Below are 15,376 nucleotides of genomic sequence, written 5' to 3' on the forward strand. Positions count from 1 at the left end.
GAAAGCCACGTGTCACAGTGAACAGGTCAGATTTCCCCTCAACTCTTCTTCTCAGACCTCTGCTTTCCTAAGACACCCTGTTAGGGCAACCGCCATCCTGAGAGAGTTCTCCTGTCCTCAGTTTGTAAAATGCTAAGTCTCTATTCTGTAGTCATTCTCATCACTAATCATTCTTTGGGAGGAGGAATATTTTCTTTTCCTTCCCCTAGAAAATAGAAGGGAAATTTTCTGCTATGTCATCTTGGTACAGAGTTCAATCTAATGAAAACATTGTCACAAATTGATCAAAACCACCAGGAAAGCAGACAAGTGCATGCTCAATTTCTGTAGTTTTTCTTTTTTGTTGTCATAATATTGCATGATACAAGTGAGTATTAAAGGAAAATTAACTTTCAGTTGACATATTAAAAAATACTATACTTAAAGAAGATCTTAAACAGCCAACTCAAACTGTTGTACATGGACTTCTGAATAAGTTGGGGTTTTTTTGTTTTGTTTTGTTCAAGACAATGTCTCACTCTGGTTGACCAGACTGGAGTACAGTGGCATGATCACAGCTCACTGCAGCCTTGACCTCCTGGGCTCAAGCGATCTTCCCACCTCAGCCTCCTGACTAGCTGGGACTAAGGCAAGCACCACTATGACTAGCTAATTTTTACTTTTTATTTTTGTAGAGACAGGGTCTCCCTATGTTGCTTACACTGGTCTTGAACCCCTGGGTCAGTATTCCTCCCACCCCAGCCTCCCAGTGTTGGGATCACAGGTGTGAGCCATGCACCCGATGAGATTTAATGAGTTTCTTTTTTTCCTTATTTTTCCTTTTTTTTTTTTTTGGCCAGGTAAGTATTAATGAATTTCAAAACTAGAATATGATGCCTTACACTTGTGATCTTCATACTAATCCACAATATTCAGTAAATCTCAGTTGGAAGAGAGAAGAAAAGCTGAATTCCCTGTTTTCATGACAATTAAATTAAATATTAGTTGCTGGATGCCCAATTTCAGTGACATAACAGCCTTCTCACCCCACTCCCCTTCTATAATTCTGAGAGTTGGTGTGGAATGAGGTAAGTCAGCCAAAATTTGCTTATAAACATACTTTATTGTACATAGACAGTGGATACTGAGAATGATCAAGTAAATGGAATTTTGAACAGGTAAAGAGGAAACAAAGAATTAAGGTGTCCCTGTGGAATAGTGCAAGATAGGAGTGCCCCACCCATAGTGTTATCTACAATAGGTACTCAGGGGAAAGGACCCCAAGGAGTCAGACCATGAATGTATGACCAGCACAATTCTATGATCAAACTCTACCTCTACTTCCAGCCAGGCATCTCAACAATCAAGTTCTATTTAAATAATTCGCTCGTGTCTTCCTTTAGTCATGATGAAATAATGAGAATATCATAAGGAACAGAAGGCAATGCATTGGTCACGCCCCTTGGAGAGGCTGGTGGGATGTATCTGGATTAATCCTTACTGGGGGTGCTATTTTCCTGCATAATCTTCATTATCCAGTCAACATAGTTCTGTACCCGTGTGTAGAGCCCATAGGTCCCACACTGGGGCCCCCAGGACACCAGGCCAGCTACGTAGAATTTGGTGTTGTCATTGGGATCCTGCACAGCAAAGGCCCCACCACTGTCCCCTTTACAGCTATCCATGCCCTTCTCTCCTCCAGCACAGATCATGTTAGGAGTGAAAACATAGGCCCCTGCATCTGCTTTGGGGTTTTCCACTTTCACTTCTCTGCACTTTCTTTTTTTTTTTTTTTTTTTTTTTTGAGGCGGAGTCTCGCTCTGTCGCCCAGGCTGGAGTACAGTGGCCGGATCTCAGCTCACTGCAAGCTCCGCCTCCCGGGTTTACGCCATTCTCCTGCCTCAGCCTCCCGAGTAGCTGGGACTACAGGCGCCCGCCACCTCGCCTGGCTAGTTTTTTGTATTTTTTAGTAGAGACGGGGTTTCACCGTGTTAGCCAGGATGGTCTCGATCTCCTGACCTCGTGATCCGCCCGTCTCGGCCTCCCAAAGTGCTGGGATTACAGGCTTGAGCCACCGCGCCCGGCCTTCTCTGCACTTTCTTAAAGGAGCTACAGGTAACGTTGCCGCTTTGAGGCGAAGAGCGCGATCTCTCTTCTCTGTTCGGCCCCAGCCTGAGATCAGTCCCAGGTCCCCATCCATGAGGTTGTAGTCAGAAGAGGTGCCTGGTAGGCAGATGGGGGCGACGGTGGGTCCCATTTTCACTGGGTCTTTCAGCTGCACCAGTGCAATGTCATTATCAAAATTTGTTCGTGCTTCTGGGACTTCCAGCAGCTTCCATCCCGGATGAATAAACACATGCTCAGGAATGAGCATCTTGGATTTTGCCAGCCGTGAGGTCTGCACTGAGGTGGACCCAACATACATTGTTGGCTCCTGGTTTCCCTCCACAACATGAGCTGCCGTCAGCACCCAGTACTCATCAATGAGCGCTCCACCAGCCCACGGGTTGTCAAAGAAGACTTGCCAGGGGAAGTTTTTAATATCTGCATCAGATCCGCCAATTATCCTCTGTTTTCCTTCAAAGGGTTCTCTGGGGACTCCACAGACTAGGAAGGAATAAAAAAAAAAAACACGGGGAAGGAGCAAGAAATGATACTGGCTTCCTGCAAATCCTCCAACCACTCAAAACCTCCTAGGTTGCAGGGTTCTCTAGTACAAAATGGTTAATCCTATTTGGTCAACAAGCTCAATACCTGACCCACCCTGGTCTTACCTAAACACCCCGCTTTGCCGATGTCATAGCAGGCTCATGGGAGAGCTCAGTTAACCAGAGGCAGTGTGTGAATCACTGAGTCCAGATGCACTAGTGCCTCACGCTATCCACAGTGTGACTCACAGCCCCTCTGGGGGCAGGGGTACCCCTTCCACCTCCCAACTCGGCATGTGAGGCCGGTGCCCAACCAAGAGCCAGTGCTGGAAACCCTTTTCTCACACAGTTGGTGGAGGAGGGAAGCTTTCTGCCTTCTTCAGATGCCCAGATCAAACTTTAATTGCCTTCTTTACTGGAGTCCTAGTGGCACCTGAGTCCCTCCTAGTAAACCACAGGTCAGCCTAGGAAGTAGAGAGGGGTCCCTTCTTTGGCCTTGACCTGTCACTCCCAGTGACTGGTGCCATTACCATTCAGTTATACTAATAACTGAATTCAAGTGAAGCTGCTTACCTAAATCCCTTGCTAGACAGCCTGGAGGGACTCCAAGTTGAGCACAACAGGCTTTGGACTTAGACAGACCTGGGCTCATAGCCTGCCTTCGCAACTTGCTAACTCTGCAAACTTGCACCCCACCCATTCACAAGTCAAATAAGACCAATGACACCTAGCTCACGGGGCTGTTATACGGACGTGAATGAGATCATAAACACAACAAATCAGCTCAGTCTTCAGCTCTCAGTTACACCCAGGATGGTTATTATCCTTTTGGATTTGCCCCAGCCTTCTGCTACCCAACTCTGATCTCGCTCGTTCCCTGAATCTTGAATTCCTCTATATCTTGTTGCCATATATATATATATATTTTTTGAGACAGCGTCTCCCACTGTCTTCAAGGCTGCAATGCAGTGGCATGATCTCGGCTCACTGAAACCTCCGCCTCCTGAGTTCAAGCTATTCTCCTGCCTCACCCTCCCAAGTAGATGGGATTACATGTGCCCGCCACTACACCCAGCTAATTTTTTATATTTTTAGTAGAGACGGAGTTTCACCATTTTGGCCAGGATGGCCTCAAACTCCTGACCTCATGATTCACCTGCCTCGGCCTCCCAAAGTGCTGGGATTACAGGCATGAGCCACCATGACCAGCCATAAACTTTTAATATAATAACTAGGTTATTTAACTAGTCTTGTTTCTGAGTGTTGATTACTCACTCTCAGCTTTCAGGCCCTGTTTTTAGCAGTTCTGTATCTTCTCGCTGCAGCTACATTACCAGACACCAACTGTCGCTGGCTGACGCTTATATTTCCTTGCAGTCGGCCTGGCTTCAGTGTAGCTGAGGAGGTGCCCCACGGCCCCGGCAGCCCACGGCACAGTGCTACTGCCACCTCACTGAGCTGGACTCTGGCAGGCCACTGTTCAGTCCTTTCCCAAGAGGGTTACAGCTGCTTTCAGAAGGTGACTCCCATTCACCCATGCCTATCATCTCTCCCCAAACCTCGGCCCTCCTTACCTGGAACACATTTCGGCAGCTCTGGGCTCAGCGCCTCATTCACCCAGCTCCCATTACCAGCACAGTGATACTGCCCTGGAGTAGCACAGAGAACACAGGCCACACTCACCACCACATCTTCCCTCTTCCATCCATCCCACAGCCCGCTCTGTTCCTTCAGAGCCTCAGCTCCTCTGGGATTCAAGTAGTAAATCAGATTAAATCAGCCAGAAAAAATATCTTCCTCCAAACAATCCCTCAGGCCTCTAGCCTGCCAGGGGAGACAAAGGGAACATCTCCAAAGCAGAAGGAAGGAAGGCATTGGGAAAGTGGGAAAATAAAATACAAAGTAATACAGCCAGGCTCGGTGCCTTATGCCTGTAATCCCAGCACTTTGGGAGGCTGGGGCAGGTGGATCAGGAGGTCAGGAATTCAAGACCAGCCTGACCAACATGGTAAAACCCTGTCTCTACTAAAAATACAAGAATTAGCTGGGCGTGGTGGCATACACCTGTAATCCCAGCTACTCAGGAGGCTGAGGCAAAAGAATCACTTGAACCCAGGAAGCAGAGGTTGCAGTGAGCCGAGACCACACCACTATACTCCAGCCTGGCGACAGAGTGAGACTCTATCTAAAATAAATAAATAAATAAATAAAGGCAATGCAGAGAACGTATTAGTGTCTCATTCAGCCCTTCTACGTCAAGAAAGCCAGTCAGTGTAGCTTGCTGGCTTGAAGCGGAAGGCATTGCTCCTGTGGGCTGTACATGAAATAACTGGTCCAAAGGTGGGTAATCCCACGGAATGGATGTTACAGGGGAATTCCTGCGGCAGCTGTGAAGCTGAGCTGGTGACCTCTATGATTCCCTGTGACTGGTGCTGCCCTGAGCGTGCCCTGCTCCGTATGAAAAGTGTATCTTTAGATGAAGCCAAGGGGATGAACAATGTCTGTCCTATCGCCTTCATTTGTCTCCAAACTCTCTCTGGCACAGACAGATTATGCTATTTATCCTCCAACACCTTCTCACTCTCTCTCCTCCAGTAGAAGAAACGTACCATTTCCTCCATTTTCCATGTAGTAATATGGCTCCTCACAAGTGTAGCGGGTGACAGAACCAAACAAAGTGCTCTCTGGGTCTTCAACTTTACCATTCTCAATGGATTCAGGAATGCCACAGTCCACAGCTACCAGACGAAGGAAGGAGAGTGATAGTCAGGACCACTGTTTCCTCCAAGGAGGAGTCATGGGGCCAGTTTCATCCTCACTGCTTCCCCACCCCATATCCACAGGCACACCTGGGATGAACCTCCCCACACCAGCCTCTCTGTGGCCATCCTCCCCAGCTGGCATCTGTCAGCTCTCTGGCCCAGTGAGATGCCAACTCAGATGACCCCGTGAAAGCTGTAGTGAAGAGCCTGGTTCTCAGTGATTGGTGAAGGCCCACTGGAAGCCACAAATGCACCCATGTGGGGCTATTAACTCAACCTATCCCATAGCCCCTTTCTTGGAAAGAAACCTGACGATCTAGTTGGCCTGGGAACAGCTTCAGGGCTGGACTAGAAAAGCCTCCATGACTGGCTTCCCTTCAAAAACCCAACCCACTCCCTCACATGCCTAAGAGGAAACCATGCATCTGAATTGGGATGTGCTGATCTTTCCATTCTCTCTGAGAGAAAAAGAAAGACTTCCACTTTGAAGAGACACGTACGTTGACATTTCAGTTTGGAATTACTCCACTTTCCATTGCTTTGACAAGTCGAATAGAAAGATGTTGCACCAACACGTCCCTGGAGAATAATAAACATCACCACTTATTTCTGAAGAGAGATATGGGAAACCAAAATCAAAACTGGAATTGATCTCTGGCCTTGGATCAATGAGGAGTCCTCACCACAAGAAGCTTGGGAACAACTCAGCAGACTGACCCAAAGCACCCAGGAGATGAGGCTGACAGATAGCTCTGCCCCAACGTGTCAACTCCCCTTCCCCAAGAAGACTGAAGGCAGAGAGAGAATGCCAAGCTAGCCAGGGAGCTCCGTGACTCACAAGGGAGAACTACACATCTTAAGCTGTTGTGTTTATGGGAAAGGCGTTATACCTTGATCACACACTTACATTGGTAAACAACTGGACAATTTCATTCTGCTCATCCTGATCTGGGGCCAGGGATTGGGGAGAAGCCAAGATGGTACTTTACCTCCACAACTTCAAACCCATCCAGACAGGTTATCCGCACCACATCTCTAAACACATATTTTGCCTTCGCAGGCTCCCAAACAGAAGTGGGAGTTTCTTCTTTAGGACAGGGGATTGCTTGAAAGAACAGAAGTTAGGACAGGAAAAAAGAGTTACTAAATAGTTGAAGACTCTCATTCTATTTACATCATTCTCACACTTTCTAAAATCATCCAGTTGTCCTCATTCCTGATGCTTAACATTCCAATACAGCAGATGTCTAAAATCATATGGCATCACCAACTAACCACCCCCAAACTGTCTGCACTCTCAGGTCTAGTTAGAGGATTACTAGGGGTTGAGGCATTCCTAGCAACCATTGACTGGTTTAGATTTTCCTGAGGAAGTGAAGTATCTCAGGATACTATCAGAACAACAATCTATCTGTTTTTTAAATTATTGTTGCTTTGTTTTTGTTTTGTTTTAGAGACAAGGTTTTGCTCTGTTGCCCAGAGTGGACTCAGACTCCTACTTCCTGGGATCAAGGGATCCTCCTGCCTCAGCCTCCCCTGGTAGCTGAGATCACAGGTGCTTCCATTGTGCCTGGATCATCTACCTGCTTTGATCCCACATTGTTTGGGGACTTTGGTATCACCAACCAAAGAGGCACTTCTAGGTTACTCACTCCATGGTAGTAAAATTTCCAGCCCTTGTTTTGCCCTGTTAGATCAGTTTGGAAGATGATATCAAGAGCATTACTCTTGGTTTCAATATTTAGTGGCCCAGGGAATCCACCACCGCAATACGGACCAAATTGCTGATCTCCTGCAACAAGCTGAACGAAATGATGAAATCAGAAGAGGGAAAGAACTAAAGGAAAGAGGTAAAATTGGAAGATGGGAGATAAAAGTAAGAGAGGCATTGAATGTCACATAAAAGAAGAAGAAGGAAAATAAGGGTCAGGAGAAAAGATAATTTTATCTTCAGGCTGAGTGCAGTGGCTCACGCCTACAATCCCAGCACTTTGGGAGGCCGAGGTGGGAGCATTGCTTGAGGCCGGGAGTTTCAGGCCAACCTGAGCAACATAGCAAAACCCCATCTCTGTAAAAAATAATAATAATAATCACAATAAAAATATTAGCTGGGTATGGTGGCGCACGTCTGTGGGCCTAGGTACTCAGGAGGCTGAGGTGGGAGACTTGCTTGAGCCCAAGAGGTCAAGGCTACAGTGAGCTTTGACTGCACCACAGCACTCCAGCTTGAGCAACAGAGCAAGACCCTGCCTCAAAAATTTTTCTTTGTCTTCAGGGAGAGATCTCTTTGTGTAAGTTGAGGGTGGGGGTATTAATCAACTGTCACGCACAACTAAACTGTCAAGGCAGTTTCCCTCTGAGTCAGCTGGTTCCACATCAAAATCTTCTCTCCGCACAGTCACCACCACTTGGAACCCTTCCTCCAGCCGGATCTGGTATTCACACCTTGAGTTCTCTGGATACGGTTTGGGATAATTGGGACTTGCAATCTCCCCAATCAGTGCAGTGAATACATCCCCACTGCAATTAACTAAGAGAGAAAAAGTGAAAGGGAGAATCAAATACGGCGTCAAGCAAAGGAATTCCTGTACTATTCTATGATTCCTTCTCTCAGAAACTGACAGTCCTCCATTCAAACTAACCTGAGATCCCCGCCCTAACTGGAGGGATGCAGCAATTACACATGCAGTACATATCAGCAGGAACACCCAAGCCCTATTAGGTTTCCATCACTCTGCTTAGGATGGAGCCTTTTCTGGTTATGAACAGCCCCCAGTAGACTCTTTACAGGCATCTATCTCTCTTCTCCAATTAACTAACTTTACCCTGTAGTCTTATCTTCCTCCCTTCTTGTGGCTTCATCTCAGCTTATGAGTAACTAATAATAGATGCCAATACAGAGTGATATAATGGACTCTGTGGACTCAGCATTGGGGGAGGTTGGAAGCGGGACAAGAAAACTGCACATTGGGTATAGTGTACACTGCTCGGGTAACAGGTGCCATAAAATCTCAGAATTGAACACTAAAGAGCTCATCCATGTAACCAAAAACCACCAGTACCCCCAAAACTACTGAAATTCTTAAAAATAATACATACATAAATAAGTAAATTTTAAAATAAAAAAGAAGAAATGCCAAATGAAGGCTGGGCCTAACAGAAGTTGGAAGCGTGGACAAAGCCCTTTCTGAGGCCCCAGTCATTCCAAATCCCAAGGAACATGCGACCCTCTTGACACCAAGCTCACCTCCACAATCCTTCATGTCATCATGGAGGAAATATTCCGGGGGGCAGGAGCAGAAGTAACCACCAATGAAATTGTAGCTGAAGTGTCTACAAGGGTCATCTACAAAATCTGTGCATTCATTTATGTCTACAAAGAGTAGAGAGAGGCTGAGGTCAAGAACAAACACCAAGAAGGAAGAATGAGGTTAAACCCAAAACCATAAGGATAAGAAAAAGTAGAAAAGGCCTATTGCTTAAAGATCCCTCAAGGATCACATTTCAGGCTGGTATTATTCTATATTACTCTCCTGACATATGGTTCCAGAGTTGAGCCCTACCACTACACAGCTATAAGGGAGCTCATGTGTGTGTGTGTGTGTGTGTGTGTGAGACATAGCCTCACTCTGTCACCGAGGCTGGAGTGCTGTGTGTGTGTGTGTGTGTGTGTGTGTGTGTGTGTGTGTGACATAGCCTCACTCTGTCACCCAGGCTGGAGTGCTGTGTGTGTGTGTGTGTGTGTGTGTGTGAGACATAGCCTCACTCTTTCACTGAGGCTGGAGTGCTGTGTGTGGTGTGTGTGTGTGTGTGTGTGTGTGTGTGTGACATAGCCTCACTCTGTCACCAAGGCTGGAGTGCTGTGTGTGTGTGTGTGTGTGTGTGTGTGACATAGCCTCACTCTGTCACCAAGGCTGGAGTGCTGTGTGTGTGTGTGTGTGTGTGTGTGTGAGACATAGCCTCACTCTGTCACCGAGGCTGGAGTGCAGTGTGTGTGTGTGTGTGTGTGTGTGTGTGAGACATAGCCTCACTCTGTCACCAAGGCTGGAGTGCTGTGTGTGTGTGTGTGTGTGTGTGTGTGTGTGTGTGTGAGACATAGCCTCACTCTGTCACCGAGGCTGGAGTGCAGTGTGTGTGTGTGTGTGTGTGTGTGTGTGTGTGTGTGTGTGAGACATAGCCTCACTCTGTCACCAAGGCTGGAGTGCTGTGTGTGTGTGTGTGTGTGTGTGTGTGTGTGTGTGACATAGCCTCACTCTGTCACCGAGGCTGGAGTGCAGTGTGTGTGTGTGTGTGTGTGTGTGTGAGACATAGCCTCACTCTGTCACCGAGGCTGGAGTGCTGTGTATGTGTGTGTGTGTGTGTGTGTGTGACATAGCCTCACTCTGTCACCGAGGCTGGAGTGCAGTGTATGTGTGTGTGTGTGTGTGTGACATAGCCTCACTCTGTCACCGAGGCTGGAGTGCAGTGTATGTGTGTGTGTGTGTGTGTGTGTGTGTGTGTGTGTGTGTGTGAGACATAGCCTCACTCTGTCACCGAGGCTGGAGTGCTGTGTATGTGTGTATGTGTGTGTGTGTGTGTGTGTGTGGTGTGTGTGTGTGTGACATAGCCTCACTCTGTCACCGAGGCTGGAGTGCTGTGTGTGTGTGTGTGTGTGTGGTGTGTGTGTGTGTGAGACATAGCCTCACTCTGTCACCGAGGCTGGAGTGCTGTGTGTGTGTGTGTGTGTGTGTGTGTGTGTGTGTGAGACATAGCCTCACTCTGTCACCGAGGCTGGAGTGCTGTGTGTGTGTGTGGTGTGTGTGTGTGTGTGACATAGCCTCACTCTGTCACCGAGGCTGGAGTGCTGTGTGTGTGTGTGTGTGTGTGTGTGTGTGACATAGCCTCACTCTGTCACCGAGGCTGGAGTGCTGTGTGTGTGTGTGTGTGTGTGTGTGTGTGTGTGAGACATAGCCTCACTCTGTCACCGAAGCTGGAGTGCTGTGTGTGTGTGTGGTGTGTGTGTGTGTGTGACATAGCCTCACTCTGTCACCGAGGCTGGAGTGCTGTGTGTGTGTGTGTGTGTGTGTGTGTGTGACATAGCCTCACTCTGTCACCCAGGCTGGAGTGCTGTGTGTGTGTGTGGTGTGTGTGTGTGTGTGTGAGACATAGTCTCACTCTGTCACCAAGGCTGGAGTGCTGTGTGTGTGTGTGTGTGTGTGTGTGTGTGTGTGACATAGCCTCACTCTGTCACCGAGGCTGGAGTGCAGTGTGTGTGTGTGTGTGTGTGTGTGTGTGAGACATAGCCTCACTCTGTCACCGAGGCTGGAGTGCTGTGTATGTGTGTGTGTGTGTGTGTGTGTGACATAGCCTCACTCTGTCACCGAGGCTGGAGTGCAGTGTATGTGTGTGTGTGTGTGTGTGACATAGCCTCACTCTGTCACCGAGGCTGGAGTGCAGTGTATGTGTGTGTGTGTGTGTGTGTGTGTGTGTGTGTGTGTGTGAGACATAGCCTCACTCTGTCACCGAGGCTGGAGTGCTGTGTATGTGTGTATGTGTGTGTGTGTGTGTGTGTGTGGTGTGTGTGTGTGTGACATAGCCTCACTCTGTCACCGAGGCTGGAGTGCTGTGTGTGTGTGTGTGTGTGTGGTGTGTGTGTGTGTGAGACATAGCCTCACTCTGTCACCGAGGCTGGAGTGCTGTGTGTGTGTGTGTGTGTGTGTGTGTGTGTGTGTGTGTGAGACATAGCCTCACTCTGTCACCGAGGCTGGAGTGCTGTGTGTGTGTGTGGTGTGTGTGTGTGTGTGACATAGCCTCACTCTGTCACCGAGGCTGGAGTGCTGTGTGTGTGTGTGTGTGTGTGTGTGTGTGTGTGACATAGCCTCACTCTGTCACCGAGGCTGGAGTGCTGTGTGTGTGTGTGTGTGTGTGTGTGTGTGAGACATAGCCTCACTCTGTCACCGAAGCTGGAGTGCTGTGTGTGTGTGTGGTGTGTGTGTGTGTGTGACATAGCCTCACTCTGTCACCGAGGCTGGAGTGCTGTGTGTGTGTGTGTGTGTGTGTGTGTGTGTGTGACATAGCCTCACTCTGTCACCCAGGCTGGAGTGCTGTGTGTGTGTGTGGTGTGTGTGTGTGTGTGTGAGACATAGCCTCACTCTGTCACCCAGGCTGGAGTGCTGTGTGTGTGTGTGTGTGTGTGTGTGAGACATAGCCTCACTCTGTCACCGAGGCTGGAGTGCTGTGTGTGTGTGTGGTGTGTGTGTGTGTGTGACATAGCCTCACTCTGTCACCGAGGCTGGAGTGCTGTGTGTGTGTGTGTGTGTGTGTGTGTGTGTGTGAGACATAGCCTCACTCTGTCACCGAGGCTGGAGTGCTGTGTGTGTGTGTGGTGTGTGTGTGTGTGTGACATAGCCTCACTCTGTCACCGAGGCTGGAGTGCTGTGTGTGTGTGTGTGTGTGTGTGTGTGTGTGTGTGTGAGACATAGCCTCACTCTGTCACCCAGGCTGGAGTGCAGTGTGTGTGTGTGTGTGTGTGTGTGGTGTGTGTGACATAGTCTCACTCTGTCACTGAGGCTGGAGGGCAGTATGTGTGCATGTGACAGAGAGAGAGAGAGACTCACTCTGTCACCCAGGCTGGAGTACAGTGATGTGATCTCAGCTCACTGCAACCTCCGCCTCCCAGGTTCAAGCAAATCTCATGCCTCCACCTCCCGAGGATCTGGGAACACAAGCACCACCACCATGCCTGGTTAATTTTTCGTATTTTTAGTAGAAACAGGATTTCACCACGTTGGTGACGCTGGTCTTTAACTCCTGGCCTCCAGTAATCCACCTGCCTCAGCCTCCCAAAGTGCTGGGGTTACAGGCATGAGCCACCATGCCTGGCCTAGGGAGCTCTTAATGTCAGAGATCCTTGACTTTTCTCATGTACAGAGCGTTTCAGCTCCAGGGATGACACTCTGCAAGGTAAACATCATGATAATGCCTTCTGCAAGAGGGAATAAGTACATTCATTGCTTTATATGATGTTGGTCCTTCTATCAAATCTAAACAATAGTTTGGCTTTATGAGATGTCCTAGCTTCATTTTAACCTGGAGAGAGATACAGAAGTACCCAGAATTTGAAGGTTTGAATGCCATATATTGAATGGGTTTAAATACTACACATTCCTCATGTGATTCTTGGCAAGTTATTAACTTTCCTAGTCTTTATTTTCTTCATCTTTATATGGAGCAAATAATACCTACCTTGAAGGGTTAAAGTGATGATTGTGTTAAAATAGGAAAAATCCCCGACACATACCCAGTTTACAGTGGCTCTCAATAAATTACTGTGTATTATGTAATATGTGTTATTACCATTATCATCATCACCACTAACATATGATCATGCATTTGAATTTCACAAAAGTGATTTATGGAGGGACCCAGGCCAAGTCAACACTTTTTGTATGAATTACAAACAGAATCCCCATTCAACGTGTTGCTCAGTGGATTTCTCACTTCTAATCTTCTAGCTGGGTCAACAAGGCACATGCAGAAGGGTGAGCCTTACCTGTGGCAACATAGTATGCAGCAAACCCCGTAAAACGCTCTTCATTGGAAAAGTCTGACTTAAAGATCACCTGGAGTTTGTTGTATGGGACTTGGAACTCTTCCACAATTGGAGAGTGGGGATTGTTACTGGTCCTCTGTCCACAGAGCCTCCCTTCTTCAATGTCTCCTGACATTATCTAAGAGAAGAGTCAGCAACAACAAACAAAGCTAGGAAAGGGTAATATTTTGGTATGGAGGTAAGAGAAGGGACAGAGAGAGCAGAACATTTATGCCTCTAAGACTTGACTTCAGTTCACTGTGAGTACAGGTGTCTCTCCCTCCCACATGCTTATTCTACTACCTCAGCCCTGGTCTCTCCCTATTCTTTTTGTGCTTATAACATACCTGCACTGAGTCATATGCACAGTTCTCTGACAGCTCTATGTCCAGATGGGTGAAGTAGAGGTGAATCCCATACCCTTCAGGAACTTCTATGTCCCAAGATTTCTCTACCTCCCTGGGGTATGCCTGAGGATAGTTAGGGGACAGGATCTCCCCATACATGGTAGGCTCAGCATAAACACATGCCAAAAGGGAAAACAGGACAATGCACCTGAAAAAAAAAAGAGGCATAGATTGGCGGGTGACCCAGGCACTAGCAGCCTAGGACAGAAAGCGCAATTTCTCAGAGGCAGAAGAAAGGGGGAAGAAGAGAGGCAGTCAGTCGGCCACTGGGGAGAATCTTAGGTGCATTTTGGGAGGCCGAGGCAGGTAGATCACGAAGTCAGGAGATCGAGACCATCCTGGCCAACACGGTGAAACCCCATCTCTAACAAAAATATGTGGGAGTTCAGTTAGGGCGGTGGGAAAGATTTTAGAGGAAATAAACACAACCCTTCTTGGAAAGCCAAGAAGTTTGCACAGCTTTTGTGAAAGTCTTGGCTGAAGGCAGCTGAGTTCTCTTAAAAACTCAGGACATAGATACATAGGAGCATACAGGACTTTATCTAAAGAGCTTATTTACTCATGTGGTCCTAAAAGTAATCTTTGATCACTCGCAGGCAGGATTGCTCTCCCGGGGCGAGGGCGACCAGATTAATGACCCACAGGCGTGTTGACTCAAAGCCTTTGCCGTTAAAACTGTGTTAATAAATGTCTGCAGAGCCAGCTAGTTGGGGCTGTGGCAGACACCTTCCTCGGTGTCTCTGAGGGGCCAGGACCCCTAGCTGCTGTTTCACTGAGTATCGGTGTGTCTGGGTACGTTATTCATCTGTCTGTGGGTCAGGGTCTGTGGGACGGACCCCAGAAGCTGGTGCCTGTGTGAGGAGCATCTCTGCTGATGCTCCCAACGCCCACGGATGGAGGCAGGAGCTTCTTTCACTAGGGGAAGGCAGGGACCCTGGGACAAGCAGTCTGAGAAGGAAGTGCTGCCCCACTGAGACAGGGTTGTCTGGGGAAGGAGAAAAGGGACAGCCAAATGACAAGGAACATAAAAACGTCCTACATTCGTTTTCCAGAGTTCGTTTGGGATTGTTTATGTTCCCCCGATTACTGAAAATCCAAGCTATCTCCCCACAGTTCCTAAAATCTTGCTAAAATTGCTTTAATCCTGAAAACAGTGGTAGGTAAGGGGGTGAAGTAGGGGTGGATGGGGTGAGCCTAAGAGAAATAGGTTGTCTATATTCTGCCTTTTTTTTATGCTGCCTTTGTCAGCCTCTATCACTGCCCCAAGCCCTCCTACGTGACGTTTTCTGCCTTTCTTATTTCCTCCATCGAAGCTCTGCTCCTCGTTCATAAGGATTTTACCTTCAGAAGCTGGTAGGAGCAAGTGGGTCAGTCCCCTGTCTCCTGCCAGTGGGCACGCTGGGCAACCCCTCCGGCCCCCAGGGACAGCAGCACAGGGCCTTGATGTTCCCTCTGCAGGAACCTCCTTGTTAACCAACAGCTACTACTCTGAGCCTATTTCTTTGCCTCTCCTCATGTTGTGCCTCAGGGACACTCACCCGCACAAACCCAGGGACCTGGAAGGACAGACAGGATGGGGAGGAGGTTCTTCAGTGTATGCCTGGTGAGTAGCCACCTGCCAGCACCGTTCCCCCAACAAGCCTCAGCTGCGACTGGGACCTACGGGACACAGGGGTTAAAGGAAAGCCTTAGAATAGAAAGGAAGATAAGAAGCAGAAGGTGAGGAAGACCAGGGCAATCAAGAAGGCCCAGAAAAGAAGAGGCTTGTTCCTCATTCTTCAGAGGTCAAGGTATACCTGAGGAAAAGCATGAAGGAAGTTAATGAGATGGACTAGAAAAGGAGGAAAAGGCTGGAAGCGGTGGCTCACGTCTGTAATCCCAGCACTTTGGGAGGCTGAGGCAGGCAGATCACCTGAGGTCAGGAGTTCAAGACCACCCTGGCCAACATGGTGAAACCCCATCTCTACTAAAACACAAAAATTAGCCAGGCTTGATGGCAGGTGCCTATAA

The 15,376-nt window shown here is 48.1% G+C and overlaps 1 protein-coding gene across 1 annotated transcript; it reads right to left on the bottom strand.

Annotated features, from left to right (window-relative positions):
- Positions 1-1,082: 1,082 nt before the first annotated feature.
- LOC104664861 (complement C1s subcomponent-like) lies at positions 1,083-14,696 on the bottom strand. Its single transcript, XM_030938896.1, has 13 exons — positions 14,643-14,696; positions 14,203-14,351; positions 13,307-13,514; positions 12,921-13,098; positions 8,637-8,762; positions 7,720-7,919; positions 7,038-7,191; positions 6,379-6,494; positions 5,890-5,968; positions 5,237-5,365; positions 4,202-4,276; positions 2,065-2,586; positions 1,083-1,744 (listed from the first exon to the last, which is right to left on the bottom strand). Exons 1-13 carry the CDS (start codon positions 14,694-14,696, stop codon positions 1,470-1,472), a joined length of 2,265 nt encoding a protein of 754 aa, XP_030794756.1. The 3' UTR covers positions 1,083-1,469.
- Between the last annotated feature and the right edge of the window lie 680 nt (positions 14,697-15,376).

This window comes from Rhinopithecus roxellana, chromosome 10 (assembly GCF_007565055.1).
Source record: "Rhinopithecus roxellana isolate Shanxi Qingling chromosome 10, ASM756505v1, whole genome shotgun sequence".
In the NCBI taxonomy this organism is placed as follows: domain Eukaryota; kingdom Metazoa; phylum Chordata; class Mammalia; order Primates; family Cercopithecidae; genus Rhinopithecus; species Rhinopithecus roxellana.